Raw genomic sequence first — 25,239 nt, forward strand, 5'->3', positions numbered from 1 at the left:
AAAGGTTACAATAAACAGATCAGAGCATCAGGAATCAGAGGAATTCAAACTAAATATCCAACTCTAACCACAATCCCTATATATGGGACCGTGTGGACTCACTGTGGAGTAAAGGAAACTCAATCTCATTCAGCCCCCGGGAGACAAAAAAGCATTCCATTCCATCCTTTCACTCTAAGTTGTTTCTATTCTGAGGAGCCTTAAAGTAAGTTAGAGTAACACAATGTATTCCTACCTGCTAATAGATGGTGAGGTTGAATAGACTGGTTAGTGTTGTATAAGGCTGCTCTGAAACTACTGCTGTGTTACAGGCTGGGGTGTGTCTGTGACTCATGCCATCTGTGATGGAGGAGGTCCACACACACGCAAACACACACACACAGCAGTAGTCAACATGCAGGAGGCAAGGTAGAGGATTGCATGACATTTCTACCAGCTAGCTGCTGACAGGCAGAAATCCTTGTTGTTCTACTGGTCATTACACTGTCATTACTCTCCATCAATCAGCCTGTAGACCACCAAATCAACCCCTCATCCATCCCTCCATCCTTCCTCCCTCCCTCATTTAGGCCTGATGAACCAGTGTGTGGGCTGGTCTCTTCAATGCCCGGCGTAGAGATCAGTGAGAGGGCTGAAGGGAATGCTGCGAGCACAGAGGAGCCATTCTGTGTCTGTCGTAAGGGTCACCGCAAGTCAGCAGCCAGGGCCAAAACAAGGCCTTGTTCCGGGGACACAGAGGGGGGGACAGAATACTGTATGCATGCATCACATGAGCAAAATGTTAATGGAGAGCTCAGTCTGTCTGTATCTGAGAGAGGGTTGTTCCATGATGCCACAGAGAGGGGGTGTCAGATAGAGAGAATGTCCATTGGGAGTTAATGAGGCGGGGGCTTTCCAGGGAAGGCCTCAGCCTAAGTCCTGGGGAGGGAGGAGACAGAGGGGGTTGGGGGGATAGACAGGATGGGTCGGCCCGTCGCAGGGGGACCAGGGGCCAGGGGAATATATTCTCATGACATGGATGAAAGGTCCATCCTGAGAGGAAGCAATGTCTGCTCTAACGAGACTGGAGGCAGGAGCCACAGACTGACCTGGGGCCACTGGGGACATGGCTGCTCTCCGCTCCCGGCCTTTCTCTCCCTCTTCCTCCACACACTTCCCCTCTTAATTGGGAGCTTTGTGAATGAAACAACAGGTGGCACAAACAGCCAGGGAATGAGGAAGGAAGTCAATGTACTCATGCTGCCAGAAGGAGCCAAAGAAGGTGGTCGGTCAGTTGGCAAAGATAGTGGGGTGAGGTTATGGTGACACTAATCTAACCAAAGCTTTATCTGGATGGCCTCATAAGTGAGATCCAGTGACTGGGTTAGAGAACGGTTTGAGGCCAAGGTTTCAACACTAAATGACGTGGGTTAAATACATGACTGATTTACTCAGTCAGCTGTGTGCATTCTATCTCCAACTCTGTTGTTCTACATACCAGACATCACTCCTTCACTCACTCCCTTCTCCTTCCCCTCTTCCTTCTCCTCCCCCACTTCCCCTTCTCCTCCTCCTTTGCATAACAATCTCCAGGGACTGGGTCAGGAAGTGTCATGTTTGTACCAAAAGCAGATTCCATAAATACCAGAGAGAATGCCTAATGCCCTACTTCCCCCCAGTCATTCGGTCAGACCAGACAGTTGACTGGTGGATAGAGGCAAAGAAGTTGGAACTCCTACCTGGCTGTGGTAGTTCATGGTACAATCTACAATACTGATGTTCAATGGTAATTTACTGTAAATGAATCAAACCCATTGATTCTGAAATGTAGGATTGTCTTTTTAACCTCCCCTATGGAACAGCCAGGACTCTTTCACAGCCTCCGCTCCTTCCTATCTCTCTCACAGCCTCCGCTCCTTCCTATCTCTCTCACAGCCTCCGCTCCTTCCTATCTCTCTCACAGCCTCCGCTCCTTCCTATCTCTCTCACAGCCTCCCCTCCTTCCTATCTCTCCCACAGCCTCCCCTCCTTCCTATCTCTCTCACAGCCTCCGCTCCTTCCTATCTCTCTCACAGCCTCCCCTCCTTCCTATCTCTCTCACAGCCTCCCCTCCTTCCTATCTCTCTCACAGCCTCCGCTCCTTCCTATCTCTCTCACAGCCTCCCCTCCTTCCTATCTCTCTCACAGCCTCCCCCTCCTTCCTATCTCTCCCACAGCCTCCCCTCCTTCCTATCTCTCTCACAGCCTCCGCTCCTTCCTATCTCTCTCACAGCCTCCTCCTATCTCTCCCACAGCCTCCCCTCCTTCCTATCTCTCCCACAGCCTCCCCTCCTTCCTATCTCTCTCACAGCCTCCGCTCCTTCCTATCTCTCTCACAGCCTCCCCTCCTATCTCTCTCACAGCCTCCCCTCCTTCCTATCTCTCTCACAGCCTCCGCTCCTTCCTATCTCTCTCACAGCCTCCCCATCTCTCCCACAGCCTCCCCTCCTTCCTATCTCTCTCACAGCCTCCCCTCCTTCCTATCTCTCTCACAGCCTCCGCTCCTTCCTATCTCTCTCACAGCCTCCGCTCCTTCCTATCTCTCTCACAGCCTCCCCATCTCTCCCACAGCCTCCCCTCCTTCCTATCTCTCCCACAGCCTCCCCTCTGTCCTATCTCTCTCACAGCCGCCCCTCCTTCCTATCTCTCCCACAGCCTCCCTATCTCTCTCACAGCCTCCGCTCCTTCTTATCTCTCTCACAGCCTCTGCTCCTTCATATCGCTCTCACAGCCTCCCCTCCTTCCTATCTCTCCCACAGCCTCCCCTCCTTCCTATCTCTCTCACAGCCTCCGCTCCTTCTTATCTCTCTCACAGCCTACGCTCCTTCCTATCTCTCTCACAGCCTCCCTCCTTCCTATCTCTCTCACAGCCTCCCTCCTTCCTATCTCTCTCACAGCCTCCCTCCTTCCTATCTCTCTCACAGCCACCGCTCCTTCCTATCTCTCTCACAGCCTCCCCTCCTTCCTATCTCTCTCACAGCCTCCGCTCCTTCCTATCTCTCTCACAGCCTCCCTATCTCACTCACAGCCTCCCCTCCTTCCTATCTCTCCCACAGCCTCCCCTCTGTCCTATCTCTCTCACAGCCTCCCCTCCTTCCTATCTCTCCCACAGCCTCCCTATCTCTCTCACAGCCTCCGCTCCTTCTTATCTCTCTCACAGCCTCCGCTCCTTCCTATCTCTCTCACAGCCTCCCCATCTCTCCCACAGCCTCCCCTCCTTCCTATCTCTCTCACAGCCTCCCCTCCTTCCTATCTCTCTCACAGCCTCCGCTCCTTCCTATCTCTCTCACAGCCTCCGCTCCTTCCTATCTCTCTCACAGCCTCCCCATCTCTCCCACAGCCTCCCCTCCTTCCTATCTCTCCCACAGCCTCCGCTCCTTCCTATCTCTCCCACAGCCTCCCCATCTCTCCCACAGCCTCCCCTCCTTCCTATCTCTCTCACAGCCTCCCCATCTCTCTCACAGCCTCCGCTCCTTCCTATCTCTCCCACAGCCTCCCCTCCTTCCTATCTCTCTCACTGCCTCCCTATCTCTCCCACAGCCTCCCCTCCTTCCTATTTCTCTCACAGCCTCCCTATCGCTCCCACAGCCTCCCCTCCTTCCTATCTCTCTCACAGCCTCCCTATTTCTCTCACAGCCTCCGCTCCTTCTTATCTCTCTCACAGCCTCCGCTCCTTCCTATCTCTCTCACAGCCTCCCCTCCTTCCTATCTCTCCCACAGCCTCCCCTCCTTCCTATCTCTCCCACAGCCTCCACTCCTTCCTCTCTCTCACAGCCTCCCCTCCTTCCTATCTCTCCCACAGCCTCCGCTCCTTCCTATCTCTCTCACATCCTCCCCTCCTTCCTATCTCTCCCACAGCCTCCCCTCCTTCCTATCTCTCTCACAGCCTCCGCTCCTTCTTATCTCTCTCACAGCCTCCGCTCCTTCCTATCTCCCTCACAGCCTCCCTCCTTCCTATCTCTCTCACAGCCTCCCTCCTTCCTATCTCTCTCACAGCCACCGCTCCTTCCTAGCTCTCTCACAGCCTCCGCTCCTTCCTATCTCTCTCACAGCCTCCCTATCTCACTCACAGCCTCCCCTCCTTCCTATCTCTCCCACAGCCTCCCCTCTGTCCTATCTCTCTCACAGACTCCCCTCCTTCCTATCTCTCCCACAGCCTCCCTATCTCTCTCACAGCCTCCGCTCCTTCTTATCTCTCTCACAGCCTCTGCTCCTTCATATCGCTCTCACAGCCTCCCCTCCTTCCTATCTCTCCCACAGCCTCCCTATCTCTCTCACAGCCTCCGCTCCTTCCTATCTCTCTCACAGCCTCTCCTCCTTCCGCTCACCTACATTTCTACTCCCACGGCTAGACTCCAAGCAGAAACGCAATGACTTCAAAAAGCTAACTCTCTCTGGCCCCTGAGGATTTACAAGCCAAGATGTGTTCCCATGCATCTCCACGCTGATCTGATGTACAGTACAGTCCCTGGAGAGGAGTTACAATCCTGTTATGTGTTTTTACTTTCTGAAAATATATGCATTATACAAATCAATGTCATATGTGAAAGGGTACACTTACAACGGTATTATTCCACTATATTTCATGTGAGAACACGAATGCCTCAAATAGTTCCTTCATAAGTGAATTATTATGTGCGGTATAGAGGGAGTTTTCAGAAGGAGTCTGTATCTCTCCTGTGATGGAGGCAGTTGGTTTCACATTGCTGTTCTGTTAGTCTGGCCTGAAGCGCTCATTTCCATGGAAACCTTGTGTAACCTGCATGGGCAGCTACATGTCAGACAGGCTCTATTCAGACTCTCCTCTCCTCCAACACATCAGGACTACTTCTACTGTAGAACAGGGGGCGTCTAGCCCAAGAGTTAGGCTATGTACAGTACACCAGTACAGAGAGGTATAGTAGTGATCCCAAGCAGACTGTCTCAATACTTTCCCATTTCTCCTCTTGATCTCCTCTGTCTTTGACTGTGCACAAATATGTTCATCACCTATCATCACCTATTCAGAGGCTATGAAGGAAAGCCGTGTTAGACCAATCCGAGCATCACTTTACAAGTAGAGGTCGACCGATTAATCGGACTGGCCGATTAATTAGGGCCGATTTCACGTTTTCATAACAATCGGAAATCGGTATTTTTGGACGGCGATTATATATATATTTTTCTTTACACCTTTATTTAACTAGGCAAGTCAGTTAAGAACACATTCTTATTTTCAATGACGGCCTAGGAACGGTGGGTTAACTGCCTTGTTCAGGGGCAGAACGACAGATTTTTACCTTGTCAGCTCGGGGATTCAATCTTGCAACCTTACGGTTAACTAGTCCACCGCTCTAACCACCTGCTTTACATTGCACTCCACGAGGAGCCTGCCTGTTACGCGAATGCAGTAAGAAGCCAAGGTGAGTTGCTAGCTAGCATTAAACTTATCTTATAAAAAACAATCAATCAATCATAATCACAAGTTAACTACACATGGTTGATGATTTTACTAGTTTATCTAGCCTGTCCTGCGTTGCATATAATCGCTTAGGTACACGTTGCTCCAACCATAAACATCAATGCCTTTCTTAAAATCAATACACATGTATATATTTTTAAACCTGCATATTTAGTTAATATTGCCTGCTTACATGAATTTCTTTTAACTAGGGAAAATGTGTCACCTCTTGTAACAGAGTCAGGGTATATGCAGCAGTTTGGGCTGCCTGGCTCGTTGCGAACTGTGAAGACTATTTCTTCCTAACAAAGACAGCCGACTTCGCCAAACGGGGATGATTTAACAAAACCGCATTAGCGGAAAAAAAACAATCGTTGCACGACTGTACCTAACCATAAACATCAATGCCTTTCTTAAATCAATACACAGAAGTATATATTTTTAAACCTGCATATTTAGCTAAAAGAAATCCAGGTTAGCAGGCAATATTAACCAGGTGAAATTGTGTCACTTCTCTTGCGTTCATTGCACGCAGAGTCAGGGTATATGCAACAGTTTGGGCCGCCTGGCTCGTTGCGAACTAATTTGCCGGAATTTTATGTATTTATGACATAACATTGAAGGTTGTGCAATGTAACAGGAATATTTAGACTTAGGGATGCCACCTGTTAGATAAAATACGGGACGGTTCCGTATTTCACTGAAAGGAAAAACGTTTTGTTTTCGAGATGATAGTTTCCAGATTCGACCATATTAATGACCTAAGGCTCGTATTTCTGTGTGTTTATTATATTATAATTACGTCTATGATTTGATAGAGCAGTCTGACTGAGCGGTGGTAGGCACCAGCAGGCTCATAAGCATTCATTCAAACAGCACTTTCGTGCGTTTTGCCAGCAGCCCTTCGCTGTGCTTCAAGCATTGCGCTGTTTATGACTTCAAGCCTATCAACTCCCAAAATTAGGCTGGTGTAACTGATGTGAAATGGCTAGCTAGTTAGCGGGTGCGCGCTAATAGCATTTCAAACATCACTCGCTCTGAGACTTGGAGTAGTTGTTCCCCTTGCTCTGCATGGGTAACGCTGCTTCGAGGGTGGCTGTTGTCGATGTGTTCCTGGTTCGAGCCCAGGTAGGAGCGAGGAGAGGGACGGAAGCTATACTGTTACACTGGCAATACTAAAGTGCCGATAAGAACATCCAATAGTCAAAGGTATATGAAATACAAATCGTATAGAGAGAAATAGTCCTATAATTCCTATAATAACTACAACCTAAAACTTCTTACCTGGGAATATTGAAGACTCATGTTAAAAGGAACCACCAGCTTTCATATGTTCTCATGTTCTGAGCAAGGAACTTAAACATTAGCTTTCTTACATGGCACATATTGCACTTTTACCATCTTCTCCAACACTTTGTTTTTGCATTATTTAAACCAAATTGAACATGTTTCATTATTTATTTGAGGCTAAATTGATTTTATTGATGTATTATATTAAGTTAAAATAGGTGTTCATTCAGTATTGTTGTAATTGTCACTATTACAAATAAATAAAAATTTAAAAACAAATCGGCCAATTAATCGGTATCGGCCTTTTTTGGCCCTCCAATAATCGGTATCGACGTTGAAAAATCATAATCAGTCGACCTCTATTTACAAGTTCCCTTATGGTTCTGGGACCAGATGCCTAGTCAATGGAGCAGGAAGAGTACAGTACAGTCCAGTTTACAACACACACAGACACTGACCCAAGAAAGTACAGTACTGTACTGCACAGCCCTTGAACCATGAATCAATCTGGCTGCCAGTTCCTGTGGCAGGCTTTCCTGTCCAATCTCTATTGCTTCCTCCTATGCACGCTTGGGCCCGACACACCCCATGCAGCTGTATTAACACACACACACACACACACACACACACACACACACACACACACACACACACACACACACACACACACACACACACACACACACACACACACACACACTTTCCCAAAGGTTTAATAGCGGTAAAACCAGGGAGCTTCATTTGTAAGCGTGAAGTTGTAAGGAAGTTGTAAGGTGACCCATTTCTGATATGTCCCTGGATTCAGGAATGGTGCCAGGAGGCAAGCTGTGATATCAGGACTAGGATTACACTTCCAGAGGCAGGGAGGTGTTGCATGGGGAGGAGGTTGTAGGGGGTTCATAACACAATGCAAATCTCTGAATTAAGCCTAAATGCCATATTTTGACAGTGTAGTTAACATACTGATATAGCTGGCTATATAATCTGTCCTACTAATGAGGACTGGTGTTACAACACACGTCAGAATAATCGTATTAAGACTTAACTTGAGCTCGGTGCCAAATTAACCAGGGCGCCATACAAGTTCATGACCTCGAGCTCGGCGGGAGGCACTCTCTAAGTACTAAGCATGATGGGAGCAATGAGGCGAAGAGGAGTGAGTTCATATCATGTCCCGTCCTTCAAACAGACTCAGAGCTCACAGCAGCCCTGTCAACAGCTCATGCTGGCACCAAGGGGAAAATACTGCAGGCAGGATATACTGAAGGTCTCTCTACCTCCAGGGAGAAAAGAAAATACCAAGTCAGATTTCTGGATTTGTTATCATCCAGTCAACCAGTCAGTACTGTGGCATAAGTCTCTTTTTAAGTGGAATGAAAAACACAAGACAGTCACTTTCCAACTCACTGCCAATGTCTATGGGTTTGTTATTGGAGCTCAGTCAGTGTTTAGGTGGGCGTAGGGAAAAGAGGGGGGGTCCGGAAAAAGTATGTTTGAGTTCAAAAATGTTGAGAAGGTTTAGATAAAATGGGAGCCAATCAAATCAGGATTGCTTCCTGAACGGAGTCAAATAACATGTCAGCAGCACGGGTACACTGTAATGAGGTGTGTGTGTGTGTGTGTGTGTGTGTGTGTGTGTGTGTGTGTGTGTGTGTGTGTGTGTGTGTGTGTGTGTGTGTGTGTGTGTGTGTGTGTGTGTGTGTGTGTGTGTGTGTGTGTGTGTGTGTGTGTGTGTGTGTGTGCGTCTAATGTGTGCTAAAGCATACCAACACGAACCCGTAAAGGCTGTGACAAACACACAGACACACACACACCAGCAAGGCCCTGTGGACCGTGTGCATCCATTCTGTCATTGTAATCTATTTCAAAGCCAGCCAGTGAACCGAGGGCACACACAGACTCATGCTTTAGGGCACCTCTCCACACTACAGAGGCAGTGAACCGAGGGCACACACAGACTCATGCTTTAGGGCACCTCTCCACACTACAGAGGCAGTGAACCGAGGGCACACACAGACTCATGCTTTAGGGCACCTCTCCACACTACAGAGGCAGTGAACCGAGGGCACACACAGACTCATGCTTTAGGGCACCTCTCCACACTACAGAGGCAGTGAACCGAGGGCACACACAGACTCATGCTTTAGGGCACCTCTCCACACTACAGAGGCAGTGAACCGAGGGCACACAGACTCATGCTTTAGGGCACCTCTCCACACTACAGAGGCAGGGAACCGAGGGCACACACAGACTCATGCTTTAGGGCACCTCTCCACACTACAGAGGCAGTGAACCGAGGGCACACACAGACTCATGCTTTAGGGCACCTCTCCACACTACAGAGGCAGGGAACCGAGGGCACACACAGACTCATGCTTTAGGGCACCTCTCCACACTACAGAGGCAGTGAACCGAGGGCACACAGACTCATGCTTTAGGGCACCTCTCCACACTACAGAGGCAGGGAACCGAGGGCACACACAGACTCATGCTTTAGGGCACCTCTCCACACTACAGAGGCAGTGAACCGAGGGCACACACAGACTCATGCTTTAGGGCACCTCTCCACACTACAGAGGCAGTGAACCGAGGGCACACACAGACTCATGCTTTAGGGCACCTCTCCACACTACAGAGGCAGTGAACCGAGGGCACACACAGACTCATGCTTTAGGGCACCTCTCCACACTACAGAGGCAGTGAACCGAGGGCACACAGACTCATGCTTTAGGGCACCTCTCCACACTACAGAGGCAGTGAACCGAGGGCACACAGACTCAGGCTTTAGGGCACCTCTCCACACTACAGAGGCAGTGAACCGAGGGCACACACAGACTCATGCTTTAGGGCACCTCTCCACACTACAGAGGCAGTGAACCGAGGGCACACACAGACTCATGCTTTAGGGCACCTCTCCACACTACAGAGGCAGGGAACCGAGGGCACACACAGACTCATGCTTTAGGGCACCTCTCCACACTACAGAGGCAGGGAACCGAGGGCACACAGACTCATGCTTTAGGGCACCTCTCCGCACTACAGAGGCAGTGAACCGAGGGCACACACAGACTCATGCTTTAGGGCACCTCTCCACACTACAGAGGCAGTGAACCGAGGGCACACACAGACTCATGCTTTAGGGCACCTCTCCACACTACAGAGGCAGTGAACCGAGGGCACACAGACTCATGCTTTAGGGCACCTCTCCACACTACAGAGGCAGTGAACCGAGGGCACACACAGACTCATGCTTTAGGGCACCTCTCCACACTACAGAGGCAGTGAACCGAGGGCACACACAGACTCATGCTTTAGGGCACCTCTCCACACTACAGAGGCAGGGAACCGAGGGCACACACAGACTCATGCTTTAGGGCACCTCTCCACACTACAGAGGCAGTGAACCGAGGGCACACAGACTCATGCTTTAGGGCACCTCTCCACACTACAGAGGCAGTGAACCGAGGGCACACACAGACTCATGCTTTAGGGCACCTCTCCACACTACAGAGCGCTCTTCTCTACTATTTTACAGGGGTTCCTCTAGGTCTGACTGAGGTTGTTGTTTTTCAGAGTACATATTAAATATTCAAAATGTACCAAAATGGCTCCCAGACAGTTTAGAACCGATGCCAAGCCAACCGGAAATACCGGAGCCCAAAGAAAGAGAGGAAGGGGGCAGACAGAGCGAGAGAGAGGGAGGGAGGAGTGTAGAGGAAGGGGTTTGGAAGAGGGAAAGGGGGAAAAACAGAAAGCTACTGTAGATTGAGAAGAAGAGCCCAAGAACACAAGGAGAGGGAGAGGGAGAGAGAGAGAGAGAGAGAGAGAGAGAGAGAGGTTGCAGGGTGTGGGAGAAAGAAGGAAAGGACAACTAGGGGTGAAGCGAAGGAAAGGGGGAGGAACGGGGAAGGGAAACAGGGTGGAAAGGGGATGGAAAGGAACGGGGCTGGGAAGAAGACAGACAGACAGACAGACAGACAGACAGACAGACAGACAGACAGACAGACAGACAGACAGACAGACAGACAGACAGACAGAGAGGCTCTGAAATGGATGATAACCAATGAGAGGAGAGAAGAGAACACTTGCGCTACTGATTTATCACAGATTGCTGCCAGCCCGCCACTAATCTGTAACATTCACGTAAACAGAGAAACTCACGGAGTGCACCAAGATAAAGCCAAATGGAGCCAAATCACCTCAGCCTTTCTAGAGACAGAAATAGGCAGACTGAGTGTTTCAATTTGATGAAGAAGGTCTACTGTATGTGTAAAAATCTGTGAATTCTAACAGCCAGTGAGCTAGCGAGTGTTTGAGGGGTTAACTCAAGAGGGGGAAAAGTACGGCCCGCTGGGCACTTCAATCCAGCCCGCAAGACATACAAAAACATGTAGTTACAGTCTTGTCCCATTGCTGCAACTCTCATATGGACTCAGGAGAGGCAGGAGAGGCAAAGGTCGAGAGCCGTGCATCCTCCGAAACACCCGTTTTCAGATACAGCAGGGGTTCAAACTTTAGAACCCAGTTCCTACATTTGAATATAAAAATGGATTTTATCAAACAAAACGATGCTACATTTTATCTCTGGGTTCCTCAGGATGACAAATCAGAGCAAGATTACTGAATGTAAGTACATTATTTACCTTCAGAGATGAATGTTTCAAACCAAGTGCTGTGATAAAAGTTTTGTTGTTGTGCACTCCCTTCAAACAATAGCACTGTATTTTTCACTGTAATAGCTACTGTAAATTGGACAGTGCAGTTAGATTAACAAGAATTTAAGCTTTCTGTACATATCAGACATGTCTATGTCCTGGAATGTTGGATGTTACTTACAACATCATTCTAGTCACATTAGCGCACGTCAGCAACAACCGTCCCGGTATAGGGACACCGATCCCGTAGAGGTTTTAAAGAAGCTTAGGTTGTTCCTTCTAAACAGAATCCACCAGAGGTGACAATGAAAACATCATCAAAACAAAACCTGAAACAAGGCTGTAGTACATTAGGGGTGGGACTGCAGGCCTGCAGCCTGCATGATGGGACTGAAAAAGAAGTACATATCCCTGCAGGGTGAAGATAAATCTGCACTGTACTCATTAACTGTTACGTTTCGCAACACACTCAGCATTCTCTCATTGATCACTATGGCCTTTGGGAGCATATTGTTCTCTAGTGAAGTTAAACACTAGACAACAGTTCCTTCTAAACAAGCTCCCCACTATACTCCTCCCTCTCTCCACTGTACTCCTCCCTCTCTCCACTATACTCCTCCCTCTCTCCACTATACTCCTCCCTCTCTCCACTATACTCCTCCCTCTCTCCACTGTACTCCTCCCTCTCTCCACTGTACTCCTCCCTCTCTCCACTGTACTCCTCCCTCTCTCCACTATACTCCTCCCTCTCTCCACTGTACTCCTCCCTCTCTCCACTGTACTCCTCCCTCTCTCCACTGTACTCCTCCCCTCTCCACTGTACTCCTCCCTCTCTCCACTGTACTCCTCCCTCTCTCCACTGTACTCCTCCCTCTCTCCACTGTACTCCTCCCCTCTCCACTGTACTCCTCCCTCTCTCCACTGTACTCCTCCCTCTCTCCACTATACTCCTCCCTCTCTCCACTATACTCCTCCCTCTCTCCACTGTACTCCTCCCTCTCTCCACTGTACTTCTCCCTCTCTCCACTGTACTCCTCCCCTCTCCACTGTACTCCTCCCTCTCTCCACTATACTCCTCCCTCTCTCCACTGTACTCCTCCCTCTCTCCACTGTACTCCTCCCTCTCTCCACTGTACTCCTCCCTCTCTCCACTGTACTCCTCCCTCTCTCCACTGTACTCCTCCTTCCCTCCACAAAAAACTTTGGGCCCAATCACAAAATAATAACCGTTGCTGGTATTGTTCTTTAGCCTCAGAGCGGAGCAACACAGCATGGCCGACTGGCCGTGGTGGAATGTGGCAGAAAGTTCCCAGAAGGCTTTGTGTTGCGGGTCAGTGGCATGGCAGGCCAGTCCTCCAGAGCTGTGTTTAGTACACAGAAACACACCAGGCCGCTCCCAAGCAAAGCCGTCTCTCTGCTCGGCTGACTTCACACTGACAACAAACAGCACACAAACAGCAGCGTGGCTAGAGAAGAGCTGGCTGGGCTGGGAGTGGGAGTGGGACACACTAGTTAGTCAGGGGAGTGTTTGTGGCAGTAAGTCGTTACTGTAGTGAGGTGCTTTTGTTTTGTTCCTATGGCAGAGATGCTCTACTGTCCTGTTTCAGGCTGGGGATCTAGGGCTGTGAACAACAAGGCCTCTCCAGGACAACAGAGGAGATGCTCTGCTGTCCTGTTTCAGGCTGGGGATCTAGGGCTGTGAACAACAAGGCCTCTCCAGGACAACAGAGGAGATGCTCTGCTGTCCTGTTTCAGGCTGGGGATCTAGGGCTGTGAACAACAAGGCCTCTCCAGGACAACAGAGGAGATGCTCTGCTGTCCTGTTTCAGGCTGGGGATCTAGGGCTGTGAACAACAAGGCCTCTCCAGGACAACAGAGGAGATGCTCTGCTGTCCTGTTTCAGGCTGGGGATCTAGGGCTGTGAACAACAAGGCCTCTCCAGGACAACAGAGGAGATGCTCTGCTGTCCTGTTTCAGGCTGGGGATCTAGGGCTGTGAACAACAAGGCCTCTCCAGGACAACAGAGGAGATGCTCTGCTGTCCTGTTTCAGGCTGGGGATCTAGGGCTGTGAACAACAAGGCCTCTCCAGGACAACAGAGGAGATGCTCTGCTGTCCTGTTTCAGGCTGGGGATCTAGGGCTGTGAACAACAAGGCCTCTCCAGGACAACAGAGGAGATGCTCTGCTGTCCTGTTTCAGGCTGGGGATCTAGGGCTGTGAACAACAAGGCCTCTCCAGGACAACAGAGGAGATGCTCTGCTGTCCTGTTTCAGGCTGGGGATCTAGTGCTGTGAACAACAAGGCCTCTCCAGGACAACAGAGGAGATGCTCTGCTGTCCTGTTTCAGGCTGGGGATCTAGTGCTGTGAACAACAAGGCCTTTCCAGGACAACAGAGAATAAGACAACAAAGGGGACTGTGGACTCTCCAGGGATTACCCATAAGCATTCTAGGTGTATTCAGCATAGAGCACATTCGGAAAGTATTCAGACCCCTTGACTTGAAAAATCATGTCCAATCAATTGAATTTACCACAGGTGGACTCCAATCAAGTTGTAGAAACATCTCAAGGATGATCAATGGAAACAGGATGCACCAGAGCTCATAGTTTCATAGCAAAGGGTCTGAATACTTAGAGAGGGGACCAAAGCGCAGCGTGTTGAGTGCTCATGATGAAATGTATTTTAACTCAGAACACTAAAGACAACATAACAAAGAGAAAACGAAGGCGCACAGTTCTGTCAGGTACAGAAGACTAAACAGAAGACACCTACCCACAAACACAGGTGGGAAAAAAAAACCTACTTAAGTATGATCTCCAATTAGAGACAACGAGGACCAGCTGCCTCTAATTGGAAATCATCCCAGAAAACAACAACATAGAAATAGGAAAACTAGAACCTAAACATAGAAATACAAAAACATAGAAAAACACAAAACACCCCCTGTCACGCCCTGACCTACACTACATTAGAAAATAACATCTTACTATGGTCAGGATGTGACATTATGTAAATAAGGTAGTTCTGATTTTTATTTTTAAGACAAAATCTTTTTTTTTATTTCATCCATTTTAGAAAAAGGCTATAAGGTAACAAAATGTGGAAAAAGTCAAGGGGTCTGAATACTTTCCGAATGCACTGTAGATTCAGCCAGTGTGTGTGTATATGTACGTTTGTATTGCGTGCATGAGTGTGTATACACATGTGTGTATGTTTGTGTGTGTTGCCCACATCTGGTACACAGCTGTGGGTGGAGAGACTAGCCCCAGTCCTAGACAACCTCTCCGTGGGCACCACTGCAGTAACAAGCCATGCTGTATCTTTACAAGGTAGTGAGTCTCCTCTCCTCAGCAGTCTCCTACCTCCACTGTAGAGAACTAGCCAGCTAGCCTGGGGCCCACCCAGACAGGTCACAGAACAACTCTTCTCACAGGGAATATTATACCGAGTCCAGAGAGGCCTATTAAAAAGGCACTGGGCCTCATCAACATACTGACTCACAACGTTGCTCTACAGTCACAAAACATCTAGAAGGACTGGAGAGGAGGAGAGGAAACGGCAGCCATGAAGAGCTATTAAACTAATGTGCATCATAAAACCCAGACATAAACAATTGACTAATACATTTAATAACATATGGGAAAAAAATCCCTTATCCACTTTGGACCTTGGACTGAAATGACCCCAGCTGGGCTTGGTTGGGGTTGGACCGTGGACTGAAATGACCCCAGCTGGGCTTGGTTGGGGTTGGACCGTGGACTGAAATGACCCCAGCTGGGCTTGGTTGGGGTTGGACCGTGGACTGAAATGACCCCAGCTGGGCTTGGTTGGGGTTGAACCGTGGACTGAAATGACCCCAGCTGGGCTTGGTTGGGGTTGAACCGTGGACTGAAATGACCCCAGCTGGGCTTGGTTGGGGTTGAACCGTGGACTGAAATGACCCCAGCTGGGCTTGGTTGGGGTTGGACCGTGGACTGAAATGACCCCAGCTGGGCTTGGTTGGGGTTGAACCGTGGACTGAAATGACCCCAGCTGGGCTTGGTTGGGGTTGAACCGTGGACTGAAATGACCCCAGCTGGGCTTGGTTGGGGTTGGACCGTGGACTGAAATGACCCCAGCTGGGCTTGTTTGGGGTTGGACCTTGGACTGAAATGACCCCAGCTGGGTTTGGTTGGGGTTGGACCGTGGACTGAAATGACCCCATCTGGGCTTGGTTGGGGTTGGACCGTGGACTGAAATGACCCCAGCTGGGTTTGGTTGGGGTTGGACCATGGACTGAAATGACCCCAGCTGGGTTTGGTTGGGGTTGGACCGTGGACTGAAATGACCCCAGCTGGGCTTGGTTGGGGTTGGACCGTGGACTGAAATGACCCCAGCTGGGCTTGGTTGGGGTTGGACCTTGGACTGAAATGACCCCAGCTGGGCTTGGTTGGGATTGCTGAGGGTTTTTTGCGTGTGCAGAGTTTTCAGAGGTATCTGCTGAGGAGGCAGGAGAGAGAGAGGAGCAGGAGCAGATGTAGGCTACATGTCAGGATGCTGGCGTGGCGTGGCATGGCGTGGCGTGGCGTGGCGTGGCATGGCATGGCGTGGCATGGCGTGGGGTGGCATGGCGTGGGGTGGCATGGCGTGGGGTGGGGTGGCGTGGCGTGGCATGGCGTGCGATATTGCTCAGGTTTGACATGGATCCAGGTACAGTAAATTCAGGATGACTTGGGTTAAGCTCTGAAAGAAGCTCAGGGAGCGCAAAAAGGCCTGTTTAAGAGAAATGGGCAGCTGAGGCCAAGAGAGCTGTCCATCATGGGAGGAGGAATCCTGTTTCTAAAAGTCCTACAAACTGGCAGCCTCAAACAAGTTAATCAACCTGCTGTATTTTGCCTAAGTTTAGAATTAAATCCTATGCATTCACACACTCCTGTGTGGGCCCATTGTCTGGGTGGACCCTCCTCAGCCTTATCCAGGGTCAAAATAGACCTAAGTATCTTGTTTGTTCCTGTGAACCGCAATGCTTTATCCCTTCTCCCCATCTTGGTGCTCCTTGCAGGATATCCTGTCTACATGAGCCACTGACTGGGAGCTTCCTGTCTATCTGGGGCACTGGTAAATCACCATTTGTGTGTGTGTGTGTGTGTGTGTGTGTGTGTGTGTGTGTGTGTGTGTGTGTGTGTGTGTGTGTGTGTGTGTGTGTGTGTGTGTGTGTGTGTGTGTGTGTGTGTGTGTGAGAGCATACTCCCCGGCAGCCTCCTGACCTCCTCACATTCCTGAGCAATGGAAGAGGAGAATTTCAACAAGTCGTTCTCTGCCAAGGAAAGTTGGACGTAAAAAATGTTGGGAAACTTTAAAAATAGAAAAACACCCACACACTCAGCCCCTACTCAACCCTAGCGCCCGACCGACCCCCCTGCTCCACACACTCAGCCCCTACTCAACCCTAGCGCCCGACCGACCCCCTGCTCCACACACTCAGCCCCTACTCAACCCTAGCGCCCGACCGACCCCCTGCTCCACACACTCAGCCCCTACTCAACCCTAGCGCCCGACCGACCCCCCTGCTCCACACACTCAGCCCCTACTCAACCCTAGCGCCCGACCGACCCCCTGCTCCACACACTCAGCCCCTACTCAACCCTAGCGCCCGACCGACCCCCTGCTCCACACACTCAGCCCCTACTCAACCCTAGCGCCCGACCGACCCCCTGCTCCACACACTCAGCCCCTACTCAACCCTAGCGCCCGACCGACCCCCTGCTCCACACACTCAGCCCCTACTCAACCCTAGCGCCCGACCGACCCCCTGCTCCACACACTCAGCCCCTACTCAACCCTAGCGCCCGACCGACCCCCTGCTCCACACACTCAGCCCCTACTCAACCCTAGCGCCCGACCGACCCCCTGCTCCACACACTCAGCCCCTACTCAACCCTAGCGCCCGACCGACCCCCCTGCTCCACACACTCAGCCCCTACTCAACCCTAGCGCCCGACCGACCCCCTGCTCCACACACTCAGCCCCTACTCAACCCTAGCGCCCGACCGACCCCCTGCTCCACACACTCAGCCCCTACTCAACCCTAGCGCCCGACCGACCCCCTGCTCCACACACTCAGCCCCTACTCAACCCTAGCGCCCGACCGACCCCCCTGCTCCACACACTCAGCCCCTACTCAACCCTAGCGCCCGACCGACCCCCCTGCTCCACACACTCAGCCCCTACTCAACCCTAGCGCCCGACCGACCCCCTGCTCCACACACTCAGCCCCTACTCAACCCTAGCGCCCGACCGACCCCCTGCTCCACACACTCAGCCCCTACTCAACCCTAGCGCCCGACCGACCCCCTGCTCCACACACTCAGCCCCTACTCAACCCTAGCGCCCGACCGACCCCCCTGCTCCACACACTCAGCCCCTACTCAACCCTAGCGCCCGACCGACCCCCTGCTCCACACACTCAGCCCCTACTCAACCCTAGCGCCCGACCGACCCCCTGCTCCACATACTCAGCCCCTACTCAACCCTAGCGCCCGACCGACCCCCTGCTCCACACACTCAGCCCCTACTCAACCCTAGCGCCCGACCGACCCCCTGCTCCACACACTCAGCCCCTACTCAACCCTAGCGCCCGACCGACCCCCTGCTCCACACACTCAGCCCCTACTCAACCCTAGCGCCCGACCGACCCCCTGCTCCACACACTCAGCCCCTACTCAACCCTAGCGCCCGACCGACCCCCTGCTCCACACACTCAGCCCCTACTCAACCCTAGCGCCCGACCGACCCCCTGCTCCACACACTCAGCCCCTACTCAACCCTAGCGCCCGACCGACCCCCTGCTCCACACACTCAGCCCCTACTCAACCCTAGCGCCCGACCGACCCCCTGCTCCACACACTCAGCCCCTACTCAACCCTAGCGCCCGACCGACCCCCCTGCTCCACACACTCAGCCCCTACTCAACCCTAGCGCCCGACCGACCCCCCTGCTCCACACACTCAGCCCCTACTCAACCCTAGCGCCCGACCGACCCCCTGCTCCACACACTCAGCCCCTACTCAACCCTAGCGCCCGACCGACCCCCTGCTCCACACACTCAGCCCCTACTCAACCCTAGCGCCCGACCGACCCCCCTGCTCCACACACTCAGCCCCTACTCAACCCTAGCGCCCGACCGACCCCCCTGCTCCACACACTCAGCCCCTACTCAACCCTAGCGCCCGACCGACCCCCTGCTCCACACACTCAGCCCCTACTCAACCCTAGCGCCCGACCGACCCCCTGCTCCACACACTCAGCCCCTACTCAACCCTAGCGCCCGACCGACCCCCTGCTCCACACACTCAGCCCCTACTCAACCCTAGCGCCCGACCGACCCCCCTGCTCCACACACTCAGCCCCTACTCAACCCTAGCGCCCGACCGACCCCCTGCTCCACACACTCAGCCCCTACTCAACCCTAGCGCCCGACCGACCCCCTGCTCCACACACTCAGCCCCTACTCAACCCTAGCGCCCGACCGACCCCCTGCTCCACACACTCAGCCCCTACTCAACCCTAGCGCCCGACCGACCCCCTGCTCCACACACTCAGCCCCTACTCAACCCTAGCGCCCGACCGACCCCCTGCTCCACACACTCAGCCCCTACTCAACCCTAGCGCCCGACCGACCCCCTGCTCCACACACTCAGCCCCTACTCAACCCTAGCGCCCGACCGACCCCCTGCTCCACACACTCAGCCCCTACTCAACCCTAGCGCCCGACCGACCCCCTGCTCCACACACTCAGCCCCTACTCAACCCTAGCGCCCGACCGACCCCCCTGCTCCAAGAGGATGGAGGATAGAGGGTCATACCGTAAGGGTCACAGTAGCCTCCAGGGGAGATTTCTCTATACAGTTACAGTACACTTCCTAAACAGCACAAGTACTGGAATGACTTCTTTCTCTCTGTGACTTTCAACTAATTAAATATTGCGCATACGTCCATGTAGTGTCCCTACGGTAATTGGGACAGCTGTGGTACAAGCCCATGTTCCCTACTCTAGGCTTGACAACAGTCTTTCATCCATATGGCTGAGGTGTCTGCTCTGCACACTGGATGTTTCTTCATGAACTTTTAGTTGTTTATGAAACAGACTCTGCATTGAATGTCTATCTACCATGGGTCTGGAAGCCGTTTCAGAGTGCTTATAAATCTGGAGATGAGAGTAGAGCAGCTGCTTGTGTCCCTGTGAAGTGTGCCTCCATTACAGCCTTTGTTGAACTGAGAAATGACCGTTCTGTTGGTTCTCCTTCATTTGAACGGATGGCCCAACCATACAAGCTGTTGATGTTTGTTTTAGAAGACAAAGGGATGGAGAGCTGGCCTGCTGCTTAGTGAGACTGGAACATATAAATCAGTAAGGAACAAGCCCTCTTTTCCTGTTTGCGTGATGGAAACAGAGCACTCAGCCACTTAGTTAAAAAACAACTATCTTATCCACACTGTGACTCAAAGGGGCTTTTCCGAAGAAACCAACTCCAGGGCCCAGGGAGGGAGGGCCCACAGTCCCAGAGTCACTCTCCGTCTCTGCAAGAAAAGACATTCTTTATTTTTCTCCCAAAAACTCCAGAGAACAACATGTGGCCAGAACACGGCTTGCTGGGGCAGATTAGCCTTTCATTAGGACTTTGTGTCACAAGGGCCCTTGAATCTCAGCCAATTGAGGGACACAAACAAAAAGCTCAAAATTGGCTTCCCTACCCCCCTTAGGGGACAGGACTGCTCGCTACGTGATAGAGCTACATGACAAGCGATAACAAAGACTCAGTATTGTAGAGTGGGCATCAGCTGGAAGAAGAGAGAGGAGAGGGAGAGTGCTGGCAGGAGTGTGGGACAGGAACGGAGCAGGGTTGATTGCAGAAAACTAAGAAGTCACTAAATTAATTTAGTCTTAACAGCTCCAACGTAGTGATTGGGGGACTCCCAAGTATCGATATCTACAAATTATACACTACCGTTCAAAGGTTTGGGGTCACTTAGAAATGTCCTTGTTTATGAAAGAAAAGCACATTTTTATCCATTAAAATAACATAAAATTGATCAGAAATACAGTGTAGACATTGTTAATGTTGTAAATGACTATTGTAGCTGGAAACGGCAGATTTTATATGGAATATCTACATAGGCGTACAGAGGACCATTATCAGCAACCATCACTCCTGTGTTCCAATGGCACGTTGTGTTAGCTAATCCAAGTTGATCATTTTAAAGGCTAATTGGTCATTAGAAAACCCTTTTGCAATTATGTTAGCACAGCTGAAAACTGTTGTTGTGATTAAAGAAGCAATAAAACTGGCCTTCTTTAGACTAGTTGAGTATCTGGAGCATCAGTATTTGTGGGTTCGATTACAGGCTCAAAATGGCCAGAAACAAAGTACTTTCTTCTGAAACTCGTCAGTCTATTCTTGTTCTGAGAATTGAAGGCTATTCCATGCGAGAAATTGCCAAGAAACGGAAGATTTCATACAACGCTATGTACTACTCCCTTCACAGAACAGTGCAAACGGGCTCTAACCAGAATAGAAAGAGGAGTGGGAGGCCCCGGTGCACAACTGAGGAAGAGGACAAGTACATTAGAGTGTCTAGTTTGAGAAACTTACGCCTCACAAGTCCTCAACTGGCAGCTTCATTAAATAGTACCCTCAAATCACCAGTCTCAACATCAACAGTGAAGAGGCGACTCCGGGATGCTGGCCTTCTTTACTAAAATTTCTAAAAACCTGTTTTTGCTTTGTCATTATGGTGTATTGTTTGTAGATTGATGAGGGGAAAAAACTATTTAATACATTTTATAATAAAGCTGTAATGTAACAAAATGTGGAAAAAGTGAAGGTGTCTGAATACTTTCACAATGCACTGTATGCCAAACTTGCCAAATGCTATCATGAAAGTCGTAAACTTTGTGTTTATCCTTGATGATTCTTAATCAAGTGCACCTTGTTTTAAATGATCAAATAAACAAAACTAAAAAGCAATACAAATCGTATCGGCACCTAAGTATCTTGCTAATATCGTATTGTGCGGTCCATGGCCATCCCAGCCCTACTCCAAAGCACACTTCTCAGGGTGTTGACTGCATCATCATGATCTGTCAGATTGAGACTCTAACCCTCTCACAGCAGTGGAAGTCAGTCAGTGTCTGGGATCTGATTCTGATCTACTCTCCCTGTTTCTGCTCTGGGAGACAGCAGTGGGTTAGCCTACACTACACAGGAAGGGAGGCGCACAGCCAGGAAAAGTACAAAGGGGGAGGCTGGCCTCAAACTGAACAGCACAGCAAAGCAAGTCCTTCTTTGTTTATTGGTAAATTCCAAAATAGAACAATGCCGAAAATTCCAGAGTGAGACAGAAAGAAGGGGTGGGGGAGTGGGAGAGGTTCTGCAGTGCTACCATGTCACCCATTTGTGAGAAAAGCACATTTTGGGGGAACGGATCATTTCCCCAGTGTTTTTCAAGTCTCTCCAAATTTCTCAGTAGCCGGCCATGTCTTCTCTGTGTAGCTCAGACAAATGTGCTAAGACAAGCTTGTGCCTTGCAATTCCATGTCCTTTCACAAACTAGACTAAAGAACAACTAAGGGTTCTCCTATGGGGACAACCGAAGAACCTTTTTAGAACCCTTTTTTCTTAGAGTGTAGGCTTTTCACCTATGCATTAAGACTGACCCATTTCATGCCCTTAAGCTTCAAAGAGCCAATTATTCCAGGCTGAAGGTCAGATACAAAAATCAAGAGGAGCAGTGTGGTGTTGGGTGACAACAAAAATGGCCATGAATTGGTAGTGTATGTGTGACCATTTTGTAAACCTAGTTTTTAGGCACAGAGTATCCTTCAAGAATTATAACACTCCCTGACCCTGACCACAATCAGACCACTGTCTGCCACCTAATCAGGGACAAGGCCTACCACACTACACACACACTTGCAAGTATACAGACACACACATAATTGCACACACACACACACACACACACACACACACACACACACACACACACACACAATCCAAAACACACCCTTTTCACCACTGCACAACAATCCACTATTGTACTGGAACAGTAACATAACCATCTAACTAACCAACATCACAAACATCCAGTCCACAAGATTACAAACAAGGACTTGGCTCAGAGCACTGCGGTTAGGTCTAGCTGTTGGAAAATTCTTGGATAGGAATATCATTTTCAAAAGTACAAAAAAAATAAAAATATTGATACATAACTTATGCAGCAGTATAACTATTAGCAGATGACTGAACAAACATGATACATTGTCTGCTGTTCTTGAGTGATTACAGGACACGGTGAACACAAACAAACACTTTTTATAGCAGTGTAATAAACGGATATCATCACAAACGGATTTCAATTCCAAATGTTGCAAGTTAGCAAGAAGAAGGTGTGGCCCATCCTTTCTAACCCTAACGTGACTAAAGAAGTCTTATCCAACCCCCCCACACACACACACACACACTCACACTCACAGTCACACACACACACACACTCACACTCACAGTCACACACACACACACACACACACACACACACACACACAGTCACACACACACACACACAGCTGGAGTTGTTTGCCTCGACAACACTTCCTCTGTCTGAACTCTGAACTGGACAGCAGTTCCTGAACAGTAGCCTGTTCACACAGATACACTTTCTACTTACATCAGCATGCAGACACAGTGTTTGAAGGACACACACGTACACACACTTGCTTACGTATCTACCCTCACACAAGCTCAAACACGGGCAGAACGCCCTTCTTATCTGATAAAACCAACAAGCAGAGCATAAAATACAAGATTAGCCACAACAGCTTCCATTTGATATCAACCGGGTGGTCCGGCCAGAAGTCGACTCCGTCCACCACTCCATGTTGCCCTTCAACGTCTGGGGCTGGGCTGCACACATCAAGGTGACAGTTCTACATCAAGCCCAGACACCCACAAGAAAGCATGGCTGAAACCTAAACATTACAGAAGGTATATAAAGAGAGGAAGAAACATGGCAAGAAGAGTCTCATAAAAACTGCTTCAATCCGTCAGAGCTGTGGTAAGTTCGTCACTAACTTTTCCCAACAGAACATATATGTTCTGTAATAGTTGTTTTACTCAGAGTTTTCTGTTAGTTCATACAAAAACCAAACTGGACATGGATTGAAGTGCGCTGTAGAAACAATGAGAGACTTAAGTGTCTGGGCCACTCCATAGGTTAGGGCACCTGTGTAAACGAGTTGTGTGGGAAGTGGGAGGGAAATGTGGTTGTTTGTTAGCAACAGTGATCACCATCAGACAGTTCCAGAGTTACAACACCCATCATGCTAAAACATGAAACATTGGCATTGATGACTCACTCCACCATTTAACAACACTGACTTTCCACACACCCACACCAACGAGTGTGATATGTTGGGAGGGTTGGGTCCAATTCACCCCTACAGTATAGAAGAGCCAAACCAGCCCGTGGGTTGCCTCTCTAGAAGTTGTAGGTCTGAATAGAATGTCTATCTAGGTGATAAGTAGAGGAGTGATTTGGGGTAACTTACATCTTGGGCCTCCCGGCGCTGGCCGTCTGTGTTCCTCAGCCAGCAGCGGCTCAGCTCACTCAGCTCCAGGATGGGCTGTACCTTCAGCCTCACCGTGTCCCCAGACTGACGGATCATCTCCACAATCTCATCCCTGGTCTTGTTCTCCACGTTTCCCCCGTTGATCTCCACCAGACGGTCTCCCGGCACCAGCCCCAGGGCCAGGTCCTTAGTGCCGGCCCCGGGCTCTGCGAAGTGCACCACCCTCCGGTAGACCCCTCCGTCGGCTCCGCGGTCCAACATGGTGGTGCGGCGCAGGGAGAAGCCGAAGTCACCCGTGTTGCGGCGCTGGAGCTCCAGCTCCCGCGGCTCCGGAGACTGTGGAGGGATGACGGCTGGGAGCCTCAGGTCAGCAGGGAAGGTCTTGTCCACCACCTCAGGGATGCGAGCCTTCTTGACCGGCACTGGCCAAGGTGCTGGCCCGACCCCCACCCCGACCCCCACCCCCAGCTTCTGCTGCTGGAGGCTGTGCTTACTCTGTGGGTCGAACACCTTGTTCTCCACCTGCGGGGACGGAGCGGCTGAGTTCTGTCCCGAGAGCGTGGAGGTCTCCGAAGGGCTCTCCTCTTTGCTCCTCTGGGAGAAGGAGAAGCGCTTCATGACCTGAGAGGAGTTGTGCTTGGCAATTGAGCCGAAGTGGGCCACGCGGTCTCGCACCGAGCCCCGGTCCTTGTCCAGACCGCCGCCCCCCTCGCCCTTCAGGTCGTCGGTGGAGCTGGCAGCGCTCAGGCCATCTGCGTCCAGCACCATGCTACTGCGGTTGCTCAGGCCGTCTGACTCGATGTCAGTGAGGCTGAGCTCGTGGCTGCTGGCCACCTTGATGGGGATGGGGTTGGAGATCTCCAGCTTGTTCTTGGAATCCCGCTTGGACTCTCTCTTGAGGTTGAAGAAGCCACGCCTCATGCTCATCTCCTCCAGGCTGCGCAGCTCCGCCGCAGACATCCTCTCCTTCTTGTCCTTCTTATCCTTCTCCTTCTTCCCTCCATCCTTCTCCTTTTTGATCAGACTGAACATGGTGGTGTGCCTGCTGTGTTGCTCAACACAGTGAGTCCTACCGGTTTGGCTCCTGTTTTCTCAGGCAAGGGGGATTTTTCCATACAGAGGCAGAGGTCCAGTTTTTTAGGGGGGTTGGTCCAGTCTTTCGTAACCTCCAAAAAGGGGTTAAGCTGCCACTAGTTCAAATGCCCTGTGGGAGAGAAAAAACACCTTC

General features: G+C 50.6%; 1 protein-coding gene across 3 annotated transcripts in view; it reads right to left on the reverse strand.

The window, feature by feature from the left end:
• Positions 1-25,239, reverse strand: part of LOC106581247 (unconventional myosin-XVIIIa) — a 182,775-nt gene that overhangs the window by 155,103 nt on the left and 2,433 nt on the right. For all 3 annotated transcript variants that reach the window (XM_014163171.2, XM_014163170.2, XM_014163169.2), the window contains exon 2: positions 23,991-25,215. In XM_014163171.2, coding sequence (XP_014018646.2) covers positions 23,991-25,043 — 1,053 coding nt within the window. In that variant the 5' untranslated portion in view covers positions 25,044-25,215. The remainder of the gene's footprint in view (positions 1-23,990; positions 25,216-25,239) is intronic.

This window comes from Salmo salar, chromosome ssa20 (assembly GCF_905237065.1).
Source record: "Salmo salar chromosome ssa20, Ssal_v3.1, whole genome shotgun sequence".
Taxonomy (NCBI): domain Eukaryota; kingdom Metazoa; phylum Chordata; class Actinopteri; order Salmoniformes; family Salmonidae; genus Salmo; species Salmo salar.